We start from the raw sequence: 25,481 nt of genomic DNA on the forward strand, positions 1-25,481 counted from the left end.
AAAAAAACGAATCGGCAAATGAACAAATGAGGAAAAAATAAAAATGAGAAAAAAACTCCATTAATTATATTCGAAATATAAAAAAAATGATATCAACGTCAAACAAATTTATTCACCTTCGCCCACATTTTCTTTTTCTATATATATATATAATATTCGACTCGTATTCATATGTATAACAGCCGATTCGTTTCAAAGCAATGTGATTGTTGCTCATTTCACATAATCCTATGAACTTTTTCTTCGTCGTTTGAGAGACCGGTTAATTACCGTGACTTTTAATTACAGGCAGTGAAATTATCAGATAGAAAAATCTCGTGTAATTGTTTTCAGACTGTTTCAGACTCGTGTATAATCAACGTTGTTCGCTTGTCGTCTATATATTCTCTCTCTTCCTAGATGCAAGAATCAATGCAAATGTCCAGATTATTCATCCTATATATGTGCGACATATCGTTCGGTGTAACCGCGTTATTTCGAAACGCTTTTTTTGATATGTCGGATACGGTTCGAGATCATTGAGCAGAGAAAACCGCGCGATACGCTAGAGCAAAATCGGCGACAAACGCAAAAATAGCTGAATCTCGACCGCATGCTTTTTTCGACGAACACAAAACGCGTACGCGCGTTTGACACGGAGGAAACATACATATCCACATACACGCACACACGCGTCGCACAAGTACATGCTTATATAGGGCATACAAAATGAACGTCGACATACTTTAGATGGCGATCAAACGAAACTCGCGACTGGCGGTTTTGACTTATAGTCAAATCGGATTACTTTGTCTCTCTACAAGCGGTATAAAAAAATGCCCCTGGGATAAATTGGCATTTGAAAAATAAGCTTTAATCAAATTGATTATTATCGGAAAATATCAAATAGATAAAAATAAAGAAATTAATAATTTTTTCTCTTCATAAAAATATATATCTTTCTTTTTTAAATTTGTAAGACTATTTAACAAAAAGATTTTGTAAATTAAAAATTAAAAATGCAGAGTTTCTGCAGAAGTTTAAAAATTTACTAGCATTTTAGGGAATTGCTGTTCAAAAAATATGTTGTTTATTCAAAATTTTGTCAGATTTCTCATTATGATATTTCTCATTATTTCTCATTATACTAGAGTAGTTATTATTTAATTTATTAATTATTTAATTTATATTAGGTTGTTTCTAATGAAAACATAGTAATTCGATTTGATAGACTACGATTCATCATCGAATGCGTGGATCGACAGAGACTCACTGTTAGACTCACAAGACGCTACGTTAAGCATAACCCAACCAATCAATCGCAAAATCCAATTTTAGTGATTGAGCAATAGTATACATTCGTTTGCGATTGATTTTTATGGATTTATCACACAGTCTTATACAATTGATTTCAGTGGATCTGTTGCACATATATAAAATGATCGAGATCTACAAATGTTCTGGATTTATTGTCACAACAAGACATATTTAGAAATGATATTTCCCATTAGAAAAATTTTAACTTTAATATCAAACATTACGAAAATTATTGATTGATTTCGGTTTATTGTCTGAATTTCATAATTCACAATTATTACAAATATAACAATTATTTTTTATCAGTAATGAAACTACTAATAAATAATGGAAAATAATCTGTCATTATATATATATATATATATATATATATATATATATATATATATATATCTACACAATATTGATAAACAATATTGATAAAAAATATGTTACTAAACTGTGTCAAATTGTGTAAAATTAAAAAAATATCAGGCTTTTTTTCATTTATACAGAATAACACAGGAAAATAGATTCGTATCAGTCAAAAGGATTGCAAATTTAATATCAGATACTCGAAAAAAATTGAGATTATCCGCCAACAAGCCACGATCGTGATCAAATCGGGGAACGTGTCATTGTGAGTAAATCCAGAATAGCATCTGCCGTTTATCTGTCCCTCGATCGTTCTCGCGAGGCTTCGTCTCGGATACGAGAGCCACTCGGACCGGGCACTCGAAGCAACAATATAGGCTCACCGGCCCGTAATCGTGAGTTTGTCGACCGAGGCTTCGAGGGATGATTCAATGAGGCTACCTTCCAATCGAGAAAGCATTTTGCCAACGTGCGAGTTTTTCGTCCCGCGGAATAAATAATTTGTCGCTTTTTCTCTTCTTCTTTTTTTATCGAATTGACTAGAAAAAATTCGCGAGATACTTCGTAGCTTATAAGTGTCACCTTTTCACTTGCTGTGTAACTCTATGCGTCATTCTCGTCGTCGCAGTCTTCGCGATCGCCACTTATCATCTCAAGGGGAGTCATCTAACGCGTTTTATCCCGGGAGATCTTACGGAAATCTGCCGCGGTCTTCGACTTTACGGCTTAGCTATGATACAAATGTATTACCCGTCGATATTGTGTTGCACGACCGCCGAGACAATGACGTGACCGGCGTAGCGTATCACTTCCTCGTCTCTGACTTGGTACACGCCGTGTGTGTACACTTCCTGTATGCACTCTGCCTGTGTGCGTGTAACACGCGACATCGCTATCGGTAACGACAACTTCCGGTCGATTAATCGATGCAATCTCTCATTGTTATACAGAGCGTTTCAGAGAAAAAAAAGATCGATACTTTGAAAGTTGATAGCGCCAATCTCCTTGCAAATAAAAAAAAATTTAATAAATGTATATCTAATTTGGAACGATTATTCGCATCGATTTCGCGAGTGGAATCTTCGATTGAAAACTTGAAAAGATGTGTATCATTTCTTATAGTCATGTGAAACTTTATCGTCCGGCATATTTATATATTCTTAAATGTAAACTTTCATAGAAAGTTTAATTAATTATTCAGAATTAATTATTGTTTAATTATTGACAAGAAATATATTTACAAGAAATATCTTTTTATTTGCAACGACAGGCACTATCGCTCCAAACATTGGCCGTTTTTCTCGGGACACCCTGTACACACAAACTAATATTATCGAGCACTAGAAGCAATCCTCACGACAGATACACGTACATATCCAAACGTCTATCAGCTGATTGCACTATACGTACTTGGTGTGACGCACACAAGATTATGTCATTATCATGCACACAATGGGCTGGCCGCTTTGAAGAGTCGCATCACTATAAACGATGCTTGCTCGCAAGTGTGAACACGAACGGCTGGTCTCTTCGAGAGAGAGGAGCCGGTTGTTGTTTTTGTCGTGTCGTCGACGAAGCTCGTGTTAATCGCACGCGATGACCTTAAGTACAGTTTAATTCGAAATCGAACGAAGCGTATACCGACATGATGTACATAGACATGATCCTCGGTGATGCGCCTCTTGTTAGATCGAGTAACGAGTTAACCACGTCGATCTTGCGAACACTCGCTGTGTATCCCTATTGTCTTTTACATGCTTAACGATTCGACTCATATTTCTTTATTAACTTTATATCAATCTTTAGCGATAAGCTAAAGTGTGTTACTCGCGCCTTGTTCATCGGTACCGTGCGATTTGTATCATACCTTCCTGATTGCAGGGTACTATCGTGGTGCCGACTCGAATTCACATCACTGATTAAATGATACCGGGTTGGATAAAATACCGTACCTTCGATTACTATGTACGATTGTGAACTCTGACGTAAATTTCCGCCCGCAACAGCGGAGAATTGTCTCGAGTGTGTCCCTCCGCGCACAATAATGGCGCGCGTTCATCGGTCATCGTCACACTGGTCGCGATCACACTCGAAGCGAGATTTGTCCGACACACATTCTTGCTCCTGTTTTCACTACCGCCCGTCCGGCACTCGCGAGGACGATTCTTTTCATTTTTTTTTTTTTCTTTTAGCAGTCGGTGTCGTCCTCCTGGTGCCTCCTACGCAGTTCCAGGTAACGGTGCCGGGCGTCGCAGTAATGAAGTAGCGGTACCTAGACGTCGGTGCCGGTTCCTTCCTGGTAGCCCTCGTCGGGCGAGCTGCGCGTGGATCCAAGGACGCGTTTTAACGCCGAAACCGGCGGTAGGACCGGGACCCCTTTCTGCCAGACACGCATTTGCTTCGCACCGGGTGGAAACTGCTCGACGATCGGTGCCGCGACCACCGCGAGCTGGTCCTTCGACGGATACGAGCTCACCGGGACGGCGGACGTCCTGCCGCAGGTGGTGTCCCTGGCCTCCCACAGGCAGCTGGAATAGAGCATCTTGCCAGCGTCATCCATCGTCCCGACACGGCTGTAATCGGCGACGCCGTAAGACGCGATATCCTCGGCGGAGCCACGCCGGGTGTCCCTGATAAGATCCGGGTTATCGATCGGCATCAGGGACGTTGTGGACGAGAAACACCCGGCGCCCGGTATCGCCGCCACGGCGGACTGATTCTGATCGTCGAAACGGCTGATGGTGCTGTACTCGGTCTCCTGCACCACAGCCGCTTGCGGTCTCTGCACGTAACTCAGGTGCAACGATGCGGGCGGCTTCGACTCCAGGGCAAACGACGTTGTCTCGATCTCTTCGTGTTTCCTGCGGGTGGTCAAGGTAGCGGACGATGGATTATTGTCGCCTGCGCTGCCGTTGCCGGTACCGTCGCCGGACGTCGTCTCCATCGGCGCCGACGATTTCACGTCCTTCAGCGGCATTCGTCGTAGGCGCACGAATAGGACAAGAATGATCAGTAGGATGATTAATATGAGCACGACTAACGCGGCCGATATACCCGCAATCTGGCCCGAGCCCAGGGTCGACATACCCGCGGTTCTTAGGGACACGTGCAGGGTGAAGTTGGCCTCGACGCTACCGGCGCGGTTTTCGGCGACGCAGTAAAACTCGCTCGAGTCCGCTTCCTGAGCATTGGTGAGGACAAGAGTGCTCCTCTTTCTGAACTGGCCCTCCTCGAAGATGAGAATCTTTTGGTAGCTGCTGAACGCCGACTGATTGGTCAGCAATCGATTGTTCCAGTACCACTTGACCTTCGCGGGCGGTATCGCGCTCACGCGGCACACGATACTGGCATTCTCGCCGATGGTCGCCTCGGCGTAACGGCTGGCTATCAGCAAAACCGGCCGGCAGGCGAAGTCGTCTATATCGAGATCGGTGAAGGCACGCTCGAGCAACTGATGAGGACCGTGACATACAGGTGCCACAAGGGTCGGCACGTTATGCTTGACGAGCCATATTTTCATCTCACGCAGGTGACAATCGCAGGTCCATGGATTATCGTGCAACTCGATGCTGGTGAGTTTCTTGAGCGGGTCAAATGTGCCCGGGTGCAAGGTAGACAATTGATTATTGTTGAGCTTGAGACTCTCAAGCAACTCGAGTCCGATGAGTCCCTTCGACTCGATTTCGACGAGCTGCGTGTACGACAGATCGAGCTTAACTAAATTCGGCGTACTCTTGAACGCGTGTAAGTGAATTTTCTCGAGCGGATTGTACGCGAGTACCAGGTCGCGCAGAAACGGCGTGTCGGTGAAACTCGAACTGGGTACTGCGGTCAGGCGATTGCGGCTGAGATCGAGCTCGACGAGATTCGTGAGGCCGGCCAGTGCCTCGTCGTCGATCTGGTCGATATGGCACTCACGCAAGTAGAGACGCTGCAGATTTGTCAGCTGTACATGTATAAAGAGATTGCTCCGCAGGAGACGGATGTCGTTGTTGCTCATGTCCAGCACCTGGGTCTCCGGATCGATTCCGTCCGGTATGCTGGTCAGGGAGCGATCCACGCACTCCACCGTGCGCTTCCCGCTCTTCCACTTGCACGAACATTGGTTGGCGCACTTGTCGCCGCTAGCTGTTACACCGAGCACCGTTACCGCGTACAGCAGAAACACCGAGACCCCCATGATGGATCGTTATTGTCGTCGTCGTCCTAGCAAACTTTCGGCGTTCCGCGGCTGGACTCCTCTCGCTCTCTCTGTCACGATACCTGTTTCTCCAACGATACTCAGGACTCGTCACTTCAACCGAGAAGCGTCTTCGTCCTCGCGAGAAAGCCTCTCGGGACTGATCTTGCGCCCATCCTTCTCTTCTTCGTCTCCTCGCGCTTTATCGCACTTGTATCTTTCCCTGTCTCTTTTCCTCTCTTTTTCTATTTTTTACATTCAATTCTCCTTTCGCTGGCTAAAGTTCCTTACATCTCGCTTCAAAGTTTATACGAATCCACACCATTCTCCGGAATCCTCGTTACATAGCGTGTCGAATCACGAGAGGGAGCAAAATTGAACGAATCCGTCTCGTCCATTCGTGACTCCTTCTCTAGCATCCCTCTACAGACTATATATATTCACTTGACTCTTTCGCTCTCGCTTCACGAGCAGCACACTCGTTCGGCGAGCCCAAACGGCGTCCCGAGGATGCCTTTTCAGGTTTTCGATCAACCACTCTATCAAGTATCCATTAGCGGTATCACACGTGCGCATACGCGACTAGTACATACGACGTCACTACTAGACAGACAAGGCGAGTCGTCGCCGTTGTTCTTACGTAAATCTATGTTCATCAACATGCACTCGCGCGTCGACCCCGACGAGAAGCTCCTTGACGCCTTCGCCACGTCTCGTATCGACTGTAACCGCACCACTACTACCAGCGGCAGCAGCACCACCACCACCACCACCACCGCCGCTGCTACCACCGGCCACCACTCACATCACCGACCGTAGCCGCTGCTGCTACAGAGACACCGCTGACACCCGAATTTTCACGAGATACCCCGTCGTACTATCGCTCGAGCGTAACGTTGCTCCCGTTGCGCGAGGGGCCAACGTACGAGGGTTCGCGAGAAACTCCCCGATAGGGGTGCCGTTTCTCTCCCCTGCCACCTTGGTACCTTCTCTCTCGCCCTTCCTTGCCCTGTCGACCCTCTGTCGCTTCTTCTATCTATCGCACACGCGCGCGCGCATTTCCTCGCTCAGGGGAAAAAACTATGGTTACGGCGACGCCAGCGACGCTCAACGTCGTCGTCGTTGTTAAAATGCGAGACTGCGAAACGCCCGGCAGCGAAAGCACCGGAGAGACACCCTCTCGCGCGGCTTTCCTCTCCTCGTATCTTCATCTCGCGTCGTTCTCTCCTCCGTCCGTCCGTACGTATGTACCCCGCTACTATCCGCGCCCCGCTGCACACGCTAGAGCTGCTCGGGAGGGAAAACGCCAACGCGAAGTAGGGCGCACCCTTCTTCCGTTCTCGCTACAGGGTGGCTGGAGGTACTAGACTAACGGCAAGAGTATCTCCTCGAATATATAACGATTAGAAATTCGAATCATTTAAGTTAGGAATATCAAGAATCTTAAGACAGTGAAATTTAGGACGAAAGAATTTTCATTCGACGTTTTATTACCACGTCAAAAGTCAAACATTCTAAACGGGAATAATCCTCAAAGAAATTTTCATCAAGAGTCAACTTTGGAAGTTTGATGTAGAGCGCAACTTCATTGTAATGATTCGAATTTTCGGCGACACCCTATATGTCGAATATATATACACGCACATGTACACATACGACCACCGTGATTCGAGTCTATATCACCCCTTATACCCCACAACCATGGCGCGCGTACGCTCGCAAACGTCCCGACATCCACCTTCTCCATCTTGCTTTCTCTCTTTCTCGTTGCTACCCTACATCTCTCTCTTCTCTCCCCCACATACTCTCTCTTCCTCTCTCTCTCCATATATATATGTATATGTATATATATACCTACGGCTACTCTCTCTGTAACAAATCCCCTCTTTCAACCCCCGGCGGCGGTGGTCGTGCGCTCTCCGCGGCAAGTCGAATCGGGAGCGTTTCCACCTCCTACCAACGGTCGGAGGGAAACCCCACCCTGGTTGCGGGGAGGAGGGGACGCTTTCTATCCCTAAACGGGTATGACGAGGGGCGCGCGCATATCGTAGTCGTCGCTATATTCGCCGCCGCTCCACTACCCTCCACTACCCCTCTCGAGCTCGCCGCGAACGTGCCTCGGCGCTTTGCGTCTCTTTATCCTCGGGAACTTTCCTTCCCCCTCGTTCCATCCCGTTTTGCCGATCTCGCTGCCGAATCTCGCACTCTCGACATATCGAATGCTATGTCACACACATACAGCCGGGAGATATACGGGCTATTTCGCAAAGTGGTTAAATGCACTGCCAGATTACGGGGTGGAGGACGGCGTTTCTGGCGCCCGATGCCGTCGTCGACCCGGCTACGATATTCGGCTGCGGAATCGTAGAATTCCACCGTAGAATTCCGTCCGCGTGGCAGACGACTCGAGATCTCTTAAGTTCTCCCGTATTCCGGTCGCATACTCGCCGCTAAACGCATGCCTTCCGGGTCCTCGGATTATACAAATAAGCGCGGCGATTCCTTGAACATCAATTATGAAGTGATTCAATTGTCCTTCTGTCGTCTTCAACGGTTCGGTATTTAGGGGACAGACTACACAATACAACTATGTTCGCATTCAATCTTGGAGACGCGAAAAATAAGATATTTTCAGTAATGAATTTCCAGAGAAAGCAACGCGCGTACAAAAATAAGTATTTTTTTTATTCATCATTTATGAAAATTGAAAACACCCTATTCTTTCGTATCTCGAGACTCGGGCAACATACTTCACCGAATTGACAGACGTCTTAGGGAGGGTCGTAGAGCTTACACTTCAATGGCCATGCTTAGCGCTAAATGTGGCAGTGGATAGAGGCGAGAATACGGGTCAAAGTATTTTTCGTTTCTTTATTCCGCCGTCTTTTCCCAGCATCCTTGTATCTTTCTCCTTCACTATCGTCGCATTGTCGTCGCCTATATATTCGAGTCGGTAGGATGTGTGTGGCATACGGACTCCCTCGACCGTGCAAATCTCTCTTTCTCTGTCTTCCCCTCTGCCCTTTTCTTCCCATTCTCCAGAGTCTCGATCCTGCAAACGACTCGTGGAAAAATAATTCAGAAAATGAGAGAGCCACGACCGTAGAAGAATGGGATCCGGGTGAGGGCAAGAGAGATGGGAGAGAAAGAGGCGGTTAGATTTGGCTACGCAGTGAGAAGAATGACACCTTGGCAGTGGTGAACGAGGTGGAGAAGTGACTCGTAGTATGTCGTGTACAAATTCTCCCTGGAGGACCTCTTAGACCTAATTGGCCGTCCGAATCGATATCTGCCCGTCCGTTGTCGGCAAAATTGCGACGGTATCCCTCTTTCTCTCTCTTTTCTCTTTTAAAAAAAAAGAAAAGGGCGATTCAAAGTGACGAGAAAATAAATCTTACGGAATTGGTCTGGAAGAGAATTGTATAAAATTGCGCCTTTTCCGTCGTTTTATTTAGTGTTTTATAAAAATGGAGTCGACCGCGCTATTTGTTTAAAAAATAATTGTGTACAATATTGATGTAAACAATTTAAATTGTCGACTAAGATATGCTTGAAAAATAATCACGGATAAATGTAAATATACTTTTCATCAAAATTTGATTTTTTCTTTACAGATAAGAAAAATTGAAAAGAGCTTTAATCAGATTCTTTAATATGTTAATTAATGCGATGATTATTTTCAGGAAAAATTTTTGGGAAAAGCTCAAAAATATACTTTAAAATAATTTCTACTTTTCTTAAATTAAAACAATAAAGAAAACGACTTTACAAATTACACGAGGATGTAAAAATATATAGGCTCTATCTATTTTTGGTATGTTCATTGAGATTAAAAATACTATTAGATTATGCAAGAGCAAATCTCACTTTCGTTATTTTTTACGATTCGGTGATCAGAGAAAGAACATATCGTATCATATACATTCATATACACACACAAATTGCATTCTCAAGTTTTTGTATACGATAATAAATAATTTTCAACTGATACTTTATAAAAACGAAAAGTAAAAATAAGACAACGTAAAGGCGAGTCTTCCTTGACTGTATCGATGTTAGAGTTAACAAGGATGGATTTGCAAACGCTAGGGAGATAAGAGAGAAAGATGATAACGCATCTTTTGCTCACATGATGCATTCGACGATGCCGTGTGGTAGCACGGCCGAACGACGCTATTTAAGCGACTACTTAAAATCAATAACGCCCGACATTTATATCGTACGCCAAGGGTCTGACAGCATAATTCTTATGCCTTCTTCTCCGCCTTCTCTCTCGTATTTCGCATTCGCGAAAATTCGGAGCGTTTCCCTTGCGTTGCAAGAGCCAGAGAATCGCGAAGAGCTAGAGAAGCTTATGTTAACTGATACGATCCAACTGGATATTTATCCGATAATATTGAAGTATCAATGTTTCATTTTTGATATTGTACTTTCATATTAATATTTCATTTCTAACATTTCGCGATATTGAAAAATTCCTATATGTATTATATTATGTGTGTGAGTATTCGAAATAACTTTTTTAACAAATTACACAGTAACAAACCTCATATTCAATTAGCCTGTGTTGTTTATATACAATTTATTTTACTATTGTTCTAAAAAAAAAAGTATGATTTATTCTATAAATATATATATATATATATATATATATATATATATATATATATAATTTTTTTTTTTCCTGTATCTTATGATACTTCAATACTTATCGAATATTTTGTCAATGTTATAATATCGGTATCAATATACGATAACATTAGTATCTCTGTTTTAAAACCTATTATATATAATATTATGCTTGTTCCATATAAATTTTTTAAACATGAATCTAAAAGAAAATGCATTGTACTTCATCTCGTAATAAATTAATGTGATCCGTATATACGTATATGTACATATATACATATAAGGACAACAGTATCTCGATATAAATGCGCACTTTATATAATCTGCTTGTGCATTAGCTCTAATAATCCTTAAATATCTATAAAACATATTGCAGATTATAATAAAATTCATGTTTATGTTATTCCAAGATATAAGTATATGATAAAGATAGATCAATAAAAGCTTTATGAAAGAAATCAGATACATCTACAAAGAAAATGCAATCATTCTCTCTCTTATAACGATACTATTATATCTATTACAGATATCAGTATCTTGCAAATGATTATATATCGCATTACAATTCAAAACAAATAAGATAAGAATCTTTTTCATAACGCCTGAAATAGATTTCATAACGGATCAATTAAAATGTTTCTTTTCAAACTAGTAATTATGGAATTTCAAGCAAAATCATTCATATCGTAATTTTAGAAATTCATTTTTTTGTCTTATATATCTAATAATCCTATTGAACACCATATAAAATAGCGTTATTTTACAGCAGAGAAAGTTTATAATCGAGAGTACTCTTTATAGGATTTATGACATAAAAAAAGATATATCTTGTACTGAAACAGAATTTTTTTATTAAGGAACGACAGAGAGAGTTCTGCTGTTTTGTCCCCTTAGAAAACGAAATTGACATACGATTTATTAGATTGGGTTTGAGCTAACAGAATGGCAAAGATAAATAAAAAAAAAATGTTGTTTTCATATATATAGTCGTGCGCAAACCCATCTTTACAATTTGGAAAAAGAAAAACGATAACATTGCTGGAACACGGAACAGCTTGTAATTTTTGTATTATGCAAATAGTTTTCGAAATAATAACAGATAACGAGAATAATTGTCTTGACAAATGCACATTAAAAATCAGAAATACAGAATATTTCATTTGCGCACAATTACGCCTAAGTCTCGAGTTATTTGGACACTGTATAACACTGCGAAATCATTTTGCAATCATAATATATTCTTTTTATAAATTGCGTATGCGATTTTAATTATTTCAATTATAAAATACAGACGCAAGGAAGTTAGTTGCAGAACATAAAAGCCGCGCAAGAAAAATTTCGCAATGTTACGCCATTTGTATTTACGAACAACCAAAACCCTCAAATTTTAACGTCACAACATAAATCGATGTCCGTTATATAATGTCGAAAATTTTCTTCGTTCATATTTCGTTATTAATATATAGCAGTAATATTAATAATAATAACAAAAGGATATCATATAATACGCTGTTCGGATATGCCGTTTGAGCTAGAATTGGTTCCGCAATTTAATATAAACACAAGTACATAATAAGTTCTTTAACAAAACAGTAAAGTATGGGTGTAGTCGATAAACTGATATTGTTTTATATTTCAAACGAATTATACTCTTTTTTTTTTGTTTTTTTTTTGTTTTTCTTCTTTTTTGTGTTTCACATATGTATTGGAGATCTAATTCCAATACCATTAAGATCGAGCTGCGTATGTTATTCGAACGCGGAAAGATTGTTTGTCTGGCCGCTTAAATTTCCACGATGCGATCGATTCTTATTTCGTTTGTTGAGAATGTGTTTGCACGCAGCTCGCCATATTAACCAATGGAAATATAAATTCAGACGAAGATACGAGATCTATATACGATGTTCTGGTTAGAGAGCTCGTTCTCAAGATGTTCCCCTTCACTTTTACGATTTAATAAATCGTAGATATTAAGAAATAAGATTTACTGCCTCCCCTAGATGATCGAGGAGCACCCTCCGCATTCTCGCATGCACCCGGATGTTGACACATTTACTTCCGAAATACGTATTTCTACGTCGTACGAATTACATTCGCTTACTTTCATATCACAAGGGCATCCTTGTTATATATCCAAGATAAGTTACTGGAACCACACTTGGAGATATTTCATGAGCCAGACTAGAAGACGTGGTAATAAATCAAATACCAAAATAAAAAAAATTTACTTTGGCGACTTGCAAAATATGTCACGGAAACGTATATTTGTTAACTTATCTTTCAATATGTTTTAGAGAAGGATATGCGTTTGCAATTTGAAATATAAGAACGGCAAATTACCACGTTCTTCAGTCTGTTCATGTAACATTGCTAATCAATGTTTCCTCTTCTTCTTTTTTTTGTATTTTTAAGCCCACTTTTTTCTAAGTTTATATATTCACTTCGCATAAACATCATTCTTTAGAAAGAGTCAAATAAAGCACGTAATTTCATGTATATCAATAAACAAACGTAATATCTTTTCTCGTTTGCATAAAAAATATATATGTATATATATATATTTAAATATCATATTCCAAGGTAAATAGGAATTTAAATTTGAAAATAATTTTGACTAGAAAATTCATAATCGCTAAAATGTCTGTAAGATTTTAAATGAAAAGATTAAATCTTTATTAGCACGGGCTAGTTGACTCTTTCAAAAGTTGAATAAAATACATTTCGCAAAATAGATTCCATAAAATGGATCTATCGATGTTTCCAATTACAGCGCAATAAGACTAAGTTTTTCCCCCCCTTAGTCTCTGTAAGATTGCCAAAAAAAATTTCGAAATTGTTGTAAGCAAAATAAGAATAATAGAAGAAGCTAACAGAATAAAAGCAGATTTTCGTAGTTTGCAAACGGGAACGTTTCGAAGATTGTAATGGCGAAAGAATTAGTTCCATTAAACCCCATTTGCGTTTGTATATTAAGTACATATAATGTCAATTCGGAAATAGAAGAAAGGATATATGATCAAAATATTATCTTTTGCTTCAACGAGAGATAAGAATAATCTACCAGATAACAATGATGACGTATAATAAAGACTTACACTATGTAATAAACTTAACTATATGATAAAGACTTCGAACAATCAGAGTAAATTGAAAAATTGACAATTATATATTTGCTACGATTTGATAATTTATGAAATTTTTGTGTCAGCATTATCATAAAAATATTGTAATCGTAGTACTCTTTAAATGCATGAATAATTATATAGTTTTTCTTAGGCAACCAAAATTTTGATTTTATTATAGTGTTTTTTTTTTGTAAGTAAAACAGTTAAAAGTATATTATTATTGGATTTATTTTTCCAATTAGAGAAATTAACAAATGTAATCCAATGAACTGATTTAGAAAATTTTAAGAAATGGATATAAGCGTGTATCCATGACATTGCACATTATATAAAATCTTGTGATCCACGCGAATATCGGAAAGAAAATTTAAGAAATTAAGAGAAATGCGATGTGACAATAGATACAGGGCTGACATATTAACAATTTTCATTTCTGAAATGAATATACAAATTGACAGCGAATTGGCAAAAATATATTACATTTTAATTCGCTGCATATACGTTTACGTTATCTGATTTTTTTCTTCCAATACGTTTTCTAATATGCGATTTTATTGATCAAATAATAATATCGCCCCGTATTGATTTAATTAATCAAAATTGCATATATTACATCATAATCTAATATATAGGGTGTAACAGTCATGCGAAGAAGTATTTACAATATTTTTTTTACTCGAGCTATAGTTGTCACTTTATTCTTTCTTCCACACTGTTTTAATGTTTTTACATTCGTAATTTTATATGTATTGTACACTATATGTTTTATATATGTGAAAACGTTAAAACAATGTGAAAAAAAGAATAAAAAGTTATATTTCACATATATGACTTTAAAACTTGTATTTCTGAAAATTCAATTATAGATTTTAGAATCGCAAATGGAATATTTCGTCTTGTTTACATTTTTATTCGTCATATTGCGATAATTATAGCTCGAATAAAAAAATCATAAAGAACTTTCGATTTGAATTTGATTTGATCTGTAGAATTGTTTTAAATACTCGTATGACTGTTACACTCTGTATATTATGGTTCTCCATTTTATTATCTCGTTCAAGCAGAAGATAATAAGATTTTGACCAGAGAGAGGACATCGGATTAACATTATATGTATATCACCAAAAATTGGCAAAATTCTCACAGTATTAACACTGACTTTTCAATCTGTATTCAATAGATTTTTGTCTGCCAATATAGCAGTCACAACAGCAGCTAAATCGTGGTTAAAAGTTTTGTCAAATCATAGATTATCGAAAAAACAAATAAAGTAAATTAAGATCGAAAGACATACATATCGATTATAAGCACAGCAAGTCGTACCCAAACATTTTAATTATTGTGTCACTTTTCATTTTAATATTCTTTTTGTTATTATATGCAACTACGAATGTAAGAAAACAGCTAGAATAATAGAGCGTATCAGAGCATATCTGGGTTCGAATTTCCAAGATAATAGCATAAATAAATAATAAACAAAAATGATAATCGCGAGCTTCATTTAACGATTTTCCTTTCAAAGATATCGATAAGTATGTGATTTATGAAATATATAATATTAATAGAATCTCCAAAAATCTTCGCGAAATCTTGGATAAACACGTGCAGGAAAACATTATAATGAATATTACAGAATGGCGCAGGTATGTGGAATCGTAATATATGTGTCAAGTTGGTTACGTTTTGATGGAAAAATGCGAAACCAACGAATGAACTACTGTTGCGCCCAATAGTGTCGAAAATTTAGTACTAATTTTAGTTAGCATATGAAGTAACTTATATTTTTGTAGATTAAAATGAATAATCACTTGTCTGAATCAACACTCATCTTCAATGTTCAAACTTTGCAATATCACTTTTCTCTCGCATCTTTTACATGTGTCAGCAATTATTTTATCTCATTACTGTACATCTATTCTACAGTCTCCATGATAAGCTCACAATTACTGACACTGCGCAACTCTAAATACATTTTAAACTGTCTTCATACCGTTAATATTTCATTTAAAGACGATTTGTCTTAAACATGAAATATTTTGGTATCACCTGTATTATCATCTGTACGAATCTCGCATTCATAAACCTAAGTCAAATTGGCTGGTGGGCTTCAAATTATAAATTTACAGTCACGCACAAATAATAAATTTTCCATATGCCTACATATTTCCCTGCACGTATTTATCCGAGAGATCAAAAGAGAACAAAAAAAATTGCAGGAATTAATTACTTATATATCATTTACGACATGAAGTGTAGGCATGTAAAGCTAGGCATATGCGCAAAATCATACGCAATGTAAAAATAGGACGCATAGAGAATCTCGACATAGAATCTCCAAAAATCTTTATGAAGATATAATTCTTAAAGTTATAAGTGAGAATGGTATCATGATTTATATAAGACATTCATTTATCAAATTTAAAGACATCAGTTCAAAAATAGAATTTGTCACAGTATCTAATAATATTGTATTAAAGAAGCAGTTACAATTTTTTTGTAGTATTAATTTTTAAATAAAGGAATGCTTTGTACAAATTCAAATTTTTAATTATTATACACGAAAAAGATGAGAATTTATTTGTAAAACATACTAAGTGTATTAATAAGTGAGCCGAGTCATTATAATTGAGAAGCGAGCTTTAAATTTAATAAAAAATTGAAATCAGTTTAATATTTATTACAAAGTGAAAGGATGTTTAATAGTATTAAGACAAAACACACTGCTAAATGTTTAAGTATTTTATAGAGAAAGAATAAGTACCTCCAAAGAAGATTTTTGAAGATTCTACTCGATATTATCAATAACTTTGGCAATTATCTTATTTTTCATGAGAGATATAATAGTAATGCGCCCTACTCTTACATTGCATATGATTTAATGTGATGTTTAGTTTTACGCATTTACACTCGCTCCCTGCTTCCCATTATTCATTATATAATTTCCATAATTAATCCTTGCAGTTTTTTTTTGTTAAATCTCAGTCTCGATAGAATGCTGTTGCATGATTAAACGTAGACTGTGATTGGACATATACGTTATTATCAGCATCAGAATAGAACCTTTGTTTAATGGAGTCCACCAGCCAGTTGTTTATAAAAAATAATTATATAAAACTAGTCAATTGTACAACCTCTGATTCTCAATCACGGTACTGTAAAAAGAAAATCCAATTGTATTTAAAAAAAAAAAGAAAAGGAAAAAAAAAGCAAATTCTATCAATGAAAGAAAGGCAGGTTAAATATACAGAAAAACAAGATTGTTTTAACATTGACAAGTGATTTGAATTTCAGAGTATGACAATATTGACAGATAGCAAAATCAAGCCATGATCAAATATTACAACTGATATTTAATATTCCAAATTTTATTAGATTGCTAAGAGCAATTTATAGATGTATAAGATCTTATTAAAGTCTAAGGGCAATTTATATGTATATATATGCATGACAGTACAAAAGTAATGAGCATATAGATTAGTATGCTGCACTCAGAGATTGGCCGATTTCTTTTCTCTAAATTATACATGCCCTTTTTCTTCATTGTATTAGGTGAAAACAGAAGCAAAAAAATATTGGAAGAATGAAGCTGTTGTATAAAAATCTTCTATTAAAACGATGTTGTGTGTATTCGCATGTAGTATTTACAATTATGATAAAATGCAATGATTGATTATTATGTTATTCACATATTTGTTTACATATTGTGCATCTTGATAATGGCTTGACTCTGATTTGTTTTAGCTTATGTACATTTAAATGTATTTATATACAAAGAAATGACTCACACCAACATTCGCACGTCGCTTCAATCACTCAGCTCACTTATTACGCATGCTTAGTATGTTTTATTTACAAGTAAACTTTCATCCTTTTCTTGTTTAATACAATGATAATTGAAGTTTTCAATTTCTGTTTGTACAGAGCACTTCTTTATTTAAATCGTTTGCAGCACTGTTTTGTCTTTAATACACTGTTTTGTCTTTCACCCCTTCACTGTGACAAATTTCACTTTCAAACTAAGTTCACTCTTTCCATTGAGTTTGAAGCATAACTATGTATGCTTTACATAAATGAATCACGATCACACATTCTTCTCACTTAAAACTTTTTGAGCGCTTTTTGTAAAGCTTCATTTGCAACAGAGTATCGAAACTACTTGGACACGTTACCTTCTTCCATACTATTATTGTCTTCTGGTCTCGCTACATACAAACTAGGATCTATCACCTTTGGGATAGGTTTAATTTCTGTTCCAAGCTCTTGTTCGATACGGTGTAAATTGAAGCGATCCTCGTACGTGATTAGGTTAATTGCTATACCTAAGTGGCCAAATCTTCCAGATCGGCCGATTCTATGCAGATATGTCTCTGCCATTTTCGGAAAGTCGAAATTAATTACGACATTCACAGCTTGAACATCAATACCGCGGGTAAATAGATCACTGCTCACCTGCAAAAAAAATTGCATTTGAGAATCAAATATTAAGTTTGAATGTTAAACATTATTATAGATAAATTAAATTATGGAATTTATTTTAGTATTTATTTGTATCAGAAAAAAAATGTGTATGTATGTATGTATGTGTGTGTGTGTAATACACTTGTATAAATAAAATTATAGTCACATATATTAATCAACTTACGAGATTTCGGCATAATCCTGCACGGAAATCATGAAACACACGATTGCGGTGCGCCTGCGCCATTTTCGCGTGTATATAATAACAGCAATATCCAAGATCTGTTATTTTTTTAGCCAATAATTCTACGCGTTGCGTCGAATTGCAGAAGATTATGCTTTGCGTTATTTGCAACTATAAATATAATAATACATTTATGAATATCTAAAATTTTTAAAAATACAATGTATTAAATTAAATTAAACATTAAATGCTGTCTTACTTTCGAGAATAACGTGTTAAGGCAGTGAACTTTTTGTCGTTCCTGTACAAAAGCGTAATATTGTGTTACGCCTTTTAAAGTCAACTCTTCCATTAAATTAATCTCATATGGATCTCTCAAGTGTTTCTCCATAAATTGTTTCACAGTCAGAGGAAATGTAGCTGAATACAACAAAATCTGACGTTCATGTGGCAATCTAGAAGCAAAATAATACAACTAATAAATACCATAAATCATGAATCAATGTATAAACAATATGATTATTTTTAATAATTAACGATAATAGCATATTTTAAGCAGTCAAATCATAATATTAGTAAAAAATATCATCAACATGAATCATGAGAATAATAATTAGAAAAAATAGCACAAATCTAAATCTAAATTTTGATCAAGAATCAATAGGCGCGTTTAGCAAAGAAGATCACTAATGATAATCGTTTAGCCCTTATTTTTAGATTCAGTAAATCAGCGTTACAGATTATGGCACACATTATCTCTACTGAATGCCACCAATAAAAGTATCATTGATTGATCAGTTTAGGGCTTCTGGAGAAATATGAAATGACGAAATATATCCATTCAAAAATTCATTTTAAAACAATTATACAAAATATATTGCATTTAAATTATAAATAATCAATGTTAATTTTATTCAAAATGCTTAAATTTAAAATCTGATTGAGATGGATAAAAATAAAAAAAATCTATGTATATTTAAATATTTATATCTTCCAATTTTTTTTTATAATTCTTTTTTTTACAAACCTTGATATGACATGATCCAACATTCCTTTGAAGTCTTGTGACAGCAGTTTGTCTGCTTCATCTAAAACTAAAATTTTACAATGCTCCATATTTGCCACATTCTTATCCATTAGATCAAGAATCCTTCCTGGCGTTGCAATTATTACTTGTACTGAAAAAATATTACACATTTATTTATTACATGTGCAAACTCATTTAATTCATTTGTAAATTTAAAGTTTTTTTAAATCTTACCTTTTTGATAAATCCTCATAATGTCGTCGCGTAAGTTAGTTCCTCCAGTGGTGACCATAACCTTTATATCCATGTGTTTTGCAAGCTCGATACAAATTTGTGATGTTTGTAATGCTAATTCTCTTGTAGGTACAATCACCAATGCTTGAATTACTTCTCTCCTTGGATCAACCTAAAAGAGCAAATAATATGGTATTAAGAAAAATATAACATCTAAATATTCTTTTTTAGATTAATACAATGATTATATATACTTGTTCCAACACTGGAATTGAATATGCTCCAGTTTTGCCAGTTCCATTTTTTGCTCGTGCCAAGATGTCTTTACCAGAAAGTGCAATGGGAATACTAGCTTCTTGGATTGGTGATGGTTTCTCCCATCCCTTCTCAAAAATCCCCATTAATAACTCGCGTTTTAGGCAAAATTCTTCAAATTCGTTACCACGTGTGTCAGTAACATCCTATAAGAGAGTTATGTTTAAAGGTACATTATTAATCAGAAAAAACCATTTAAACATTCTCATAAATTTTAAACAATAATAAAATTAAGTTTTAAAAGTTAATTGATATCTTTGAAATCTAAATTCGTATGTTAAATTTGAAAATATAATATGAATAATTTATTAATTTTTTAAATAAAACTCTCATAAAACTTACACTTGTTTTAATTCTCTTATCCTTTGGTGGAATTTTTAATTTGGCTTTCCAACCTACATCATCCATTTTATCTATTTCCGATTTGTTAGATAAACCAGAATTCAACATGTGATTAGAGTTTATATGCGTTTCGATCATCATTCTGGAAATATTGCAGTATTTTTTCTGGAAAGAGAAAAAACAAAAAATACCGATAAAAAAAAAAGAAATAATTTGTAGTTATATATCAGCAAGAATTATTACATCTTAATATATTTGTAAAATATACATTTTTAAAAATTCACAAAATTTTGTGCCACTTGTATTATAAATTTATAAAATATCATAATATATAACTCTGAAGCTCTAAAGACAATATTGGAAAGCATTTACCAAGTTTTTATGTTAACATCTGAATAGAGAGCCAGGAGAACAAGACCAAACAAAATTGACCTACAATGACTGTATGCCTATAGGTAGTGTTCCGTTATAAATACATTCGAATGTGCTAAGTGTTTTTGCATGTTTGGATGTACAAGAGAGGCATATGAATACTTTTCTAAATAATACAGTTAACTATATTACAAAAAAATTCGATTTCTTTATCCTTTATAGCTTTCAATAGATGTAAAACTTACATAATTAAACGTAAGAATTTTTTAACAATCATCTAAGATATAATTTGATAGATCGTTATTTTAAGAAAAATCAAAGATAAAATAAACTCTTGCTCCTTAAAAAATTAAGGAAGAAGAAAAAAATCTCATTAGTATTAACAAGGACACTTTTTCCTAAATGTAGGATATAGGACGTTACTTATACAAAGGAACATCCGCATTTTTCTGGAGCTCGTTACATACATCAAAATGAGACAAAATATTTAAACTGTCTCGAATTTGAGCGAACGATTATACGAACGAAGCACGAAACAACAAAGGAAAACAGCAGCGTATATTTGACCAATCACGAGCGTCCATGATTAACGATAGCTGATACGTCGTGCAGGCAAAACAAGTTTGCGAATTTCAAACGCGTAACGTTCGAATCGTCGATAAAGGCAGACTCGTGCAATATGCGTTACAACGAACGCTATATATGTATATGCCGCGATTTATTTCCCGAAAAAATTTTCATGCACACACGCGCACGCACATGCGTACGTAGCTAAGGTCGTCTTCTCCCGAGTAAATCCGTCGGGATCTCCTCCGCGTTTCGAATCGAGCCGTCGTTAACGACGGAAACGAACGCGATACCGTTAGACCCCCGAAGACCAAACTAGACCCTCGGAGACGCGCGGCGCGCGTCGCGACGCGACGCGACGAAAACGTCGACGAGGGGTGCGACGATCGCGGGCGGGCACGTCGCCCGGGACGGGCGACGACGGCGTGTTCCTTACCTCGAAAACGGATGGACGTCGATACCGTGTGTGTGCGCCTCGAGCACTCGGATCGGTGGGAGACAACACGCCAAAATGGCCGTTCTTCCCCCAATGTCAATGGATTTCGTCTCGACTTCTCGCAGCGCCAGTGACTGCGTCGGGGCACCGTAGCCGTTCGCGATGCGATGCTGCGCTTTTTCCTCTTCTACCGCTCTGTCAAGCTCGCCGTTCGCGCTACGGGGGGAAAAAAAAGAGTTCTCGCGTGTGTGACGCGCGTGGGCCCGACTCTCAAAGTCTTTTCGTCTTGTACGTCTCGTGATTTGCGCTTCCGTTTGCAACTCGAAATTCCGAACTAACGCTGACTAATGCACTGCGTCGAATGCCAGCGACGATTATTGCTTGTTCGGTATACACGGTCCGTACCATGAAGGGCCGAAAGGTACCTAGATGCGAAACTAGCACGGTCGGACATTTCAAGGCACGGTTCTCATGCTTCGCGATGATTCGTGGACAATTTGACGGGAGAACACTAGCGTCTCGCGTCAGCCAATCGTGTGACTCTTAATCGCGTCCACGTGGTTCGTACAGATACGTACAGATCAAATCGCGCGCGTCCTCGAAATAATTCAAATTATATATCGAATGTTTTATGGATGGGGAAATGAATGTACGATTTCAATGACATCAAGGCTGTTTCTATATTTCGAATTCAAACGCGTATTATCAATTAAATGATAAAATTAATAAATATAAGATTAAATTTAAATTATGAATTATGTGTATTTGGATTGTGTGTTGCAAAGTCATCGGACAAGTGTTAGAAAAACCGGAAAGATGTAAAAGATAATTGGCATAAAGTTCTCTCAAACAACAGAACATGGCATACATAATGTAATATATTATAAAACTTTATATGTTAATACATCATATTGTTAAGAACAACTTTATTACTTTATATTTACTTTATATTTACTTTATATTATTTACTTATCATATTATTTACTTTATATTACTTCATATTATTTTATATTAACTTTATATTTACGAACAAGGAAATTCCTTCTTTTGGGATATACGATATTTGCGACAAGCCTCCGGACAATGACGTTCCAAGTAACGTCTTTGCGAGAAAGCTTTAAAACATACACCACAGCGCCACTGCCACTGATGATGATTACGTGTCCTTTGATGAGCGCGCAAATTAGAACTGTAAAATATATGACGTAAAAATTAATCAATCGTATAATAATGCCTCTCAATAATTAGATTTTTATTACTATTAAAATTAGATTTTAATTATTTTGAGGCTAGCACTGATGAAATAGGATGAAGTTAGATATATAGAAGATGTCGAATGAAAATAAAAATTTAATTTAAAAATTAAAAATAAAATAAATCTGGAGCAAAACGTTGTTTATAGAATTAAATTTTTAATAAAGAAAAATATCGAGATTTTTAATCTGTCCAAGTTTATATAAGACTAAATAAAATATAAGATAAAACTCGTGAAAGTATACTTTAATACTTATAATCGAGTACATGTCATTAATTCAAGGCTTCTAATTTTAGCGAGATCTTATTCTCGTCTCTGTTTTTTACGTACCGATCTGCAAAAGATTTGTGGCAAACGGGACACTCGAAGGGCCGCTCGCCTGTGTGAAGACGCAAATGACCCTTCAACACCCACGGTCGATCAAAGCTCTTACAGCAATACGGACAATAATGCATCGTTTTATTTCTCTTCCAGGATTGAGCGTTCTCTTTAACAGACGTCTTATTCTCGGCGACGTTGATCGGTTCGTGCTTTTGTTTCGGCATCAGATACAAAGCCTGCGAGAGCGCTTGCGTTTCGGAGCCGTTGATCACGACTTTCTGATTTATCATCCCATTAAGCTTCCCTGGATCCATTATCTTCGTTGCTCTTAATGATTCTTTCGCATTACAGGAGGATTGAGAGGCGTTATCGAGCAATATCGTGGACACTTTCCCTGAATCGATTGTGTTTACAACGTCGATCGGTGGAGCATCCTGGCGAATATTTGCAAAATTTCGATCCGTATTTAAGCCCGTGTCAAACGTGGCATTATTAACTTTATGGAAGCTGTATCGAGTTACAATGGGAAGTCCTGAACAAGTCCAGATATTGCTCGTCTTAGACGTTGCATCCTTTGTATGATTTTTTCGTTTGAGATCCGCGGACGGCGGTAACCATGAAAATTCGGTCTCTATAAAGATCGATTTTCCGTTAGATGCGTAAAGAGGCACAATGCTTATTAGTTTTTAGCTTTAAATATCCTATAAATCTTTATTTATAATTATTTATAATATAATTATATTTTTAAAATATTATTTTAAACGCGAAAGAAAGTAATTGGAAAATAAACAAATTGATCCTTGTAAAACAAATATTTTTTTACTTTGTTATTAGTTATATATAGATCATAATGTATTGTCATAATATTAGTTATCCAAAATGCTTGAAAGGTCTATACAAATTCATAAATATTTCTTGATATCCATTGAAAATAATCATGTACAATAAAAATTAAAAAATAAATTTTAAACATTTTTATTTATTGATTAATATCTTCAAAAAATTTTATTATTAAAATATCGATAATAATCAAAATGATCCATATGTAATTTTTAAAAATTAAATAAAGTCGATATAGAAACTTATTTTACACAAAATTTTTATTCCTCATTGAGATTTCTTAATCAAATAATATAAAAATTTCATATAATATAAAATAAATATAAAAGTTTAAGAACTCGTTTTTTATCTCTAATGAAGAAAAATTAATTTTTTCTCTCTAATAATAAATAATTAAAAATTATAATCGTATATATATTATGCATATATAATATCTACATAATGTTATAAATATTTATACAATTTATAAAAAAAACTTTTAGTGTGTTTCCTTTGATAATGAATTTATAGCCCTTGGAAATATCACGCGAAAATAGGAGATAAATGGCATGATCAGTAAGAAGAGTGTTTATTATTGTGAGAATAGCCAAGGTTGAAGTAACGGTCACACAGACATTTTATAATTTTAGAATTGGTATATGTCAAGATATCCATAACCATAGATGAGATTTGTCTTTCCGTTCGTGCATGTATTAGGACCGAATCGTAATGATATACTGGGAAAGATACTGTAAAAAAAAGTATAAATACCTTCGTTTGAATCATCTGTTCTATGGTATCGTACCATTGACTTTATCAAACAACGTGGCATTCTTCTTGAGATAATAAACTGGACCTGCCTATTATTTATAAAGAATGTTAAACTGCTAACTACAACAGCAATATAGTAGTGCCGTGTATTCCACCGGCATTTGTTTTTCGCCAAGCAGTGGCGTATTATTCAATGATTGTTAAAGTACTTGATAAATAATTAGAATGTTAATATATAGTATATATATAATAAATATATAGTAAATAATATATAATAAATATATAGTATATAATATATATATATATATATAAGTATATAATATATAATAAATATATAGTAATTAATATATAGTAATTCTCTTTTTTCTTTATAAATTATTCTCTCTTTTTCGTATTACTATTAACAAATTATGATCTTTTTTTGCTAACATTCTAACGAGAAGATACAATTAAATCATATAATTTAGATAATACATTTGTAAAATGAAAAAATTAATATGTAATGTAATCAGAAATATTGCTTCTACCACATGATATTCAGTGAATTTAAATTTATGATTTTTAAATATTACAGAACATTTATTATTATAATTCGATTTTTATATATATATTTTCATATATCCAATTTCTGACAAAAGAAATATCTAGTAGAATTTACATATTAAGAATATTTTGTCATGTGTCTATTTACGAGATTTCCATAACTTTCCTATTGGTCGAGAGACGACCTTTAGTCTCTTGATAACATTCGTAATGGAAACAAGGATATGAAGAAACCTTGAATTTGAAGCAAGCG

The 25,481-nt window shown here is 36.0% G+C and overlaps 3 protein-coding genes across 3 annotated transcripts; all 3 read right to left on the reverse strand.

Moving 5' to 3' along the window:
* Window positions 1–1,777: 1,777 nt before the first annotated feature.
* LOC105257201 (leucine-rich repeat-containing protein 4) lies at window positions 1,778–7,214 on the reverse strand. Its single transcript, XM_011267666.3, has one exon. It carries the CDS (start codon window positions 5,828–5,830, stop codon window positions 3,923–3,925), a length of 1,908 nt encoding a protein of 635 aa, XP_011265968.1. The 5' UTR covers window positions 5,831–7,214; the 3' UTR covers window positions 1,778–3,922.
* A 9,951-nt stretch (window positions 7,215–17,165) lies between these two features.
* Window positions 17,166–21,936, reverse strand: LOC105257202 (putative ATP-dependent RNA helicase me31b). Its single transcript, XM_011267667.3, has 8 exons — window positions 21,520–21,936; window positions 20,145–20,309; window positions 19,742–19,948; window positions 19,488–19,659; window positions 19,254–19,404; window positions 18,486–18,681; window positions 18,227–18,397; window positions 17,166–18,033 (listed from the first exon to the last, which is right to left on the reverse strand). Exons 2-8 carry the CDS (start codon window positions 20,283–20,285, stop codon window positions 17,737–17,739), a joined length of 1,335 nt encoding a protein of 444 aa, XP_011265969.1. The 5' UTR covers window positions 20,286–20,309; window positions 21,520–21,936; the 3' UTR covers window positions 17,166–17,736.
* Window positions 21,937–22,542: 606 nt separating this feature from the next.
* LOC105257211 (zinc finger protein 157) lies at window positions 22,543–24,746 on the reverse strand. The gene is made up of 3 exons (XM_011267675.2): window positions 24,686–24,746; window positions 23,105–23,726; window positions 22,543–22,708 (listed from the first exon to the last, which is right to left on the reverse strand). Exons 1-3 carry the CDS (start codon window positions 24,744–24,746, stop codon window positions 22,543–22,545), a joined length of 849 nt encoding a protein of 282 aa, XP_011265977.1.
* Between the last annotated feature and the right edge of the window lie 735 nt (window positions 24,747–25,481).

This window comes from Camponotus floridanus, unplaced genomic scaffold (assembly GCF_003227725.1).
Source record: "Camponotus floridanus strain SB8 unplaced genomic scaffold, Cflo_v7.5 scaffold4, whole genome shotgun sequence".
In the NCBI taxonomy this organism is placed as follows: Eukaryota; Metazoa; Arthropoda; class Insecta; order Hymenoptera; family Formicidae; genus Camponotus; species Camponotus floridanus.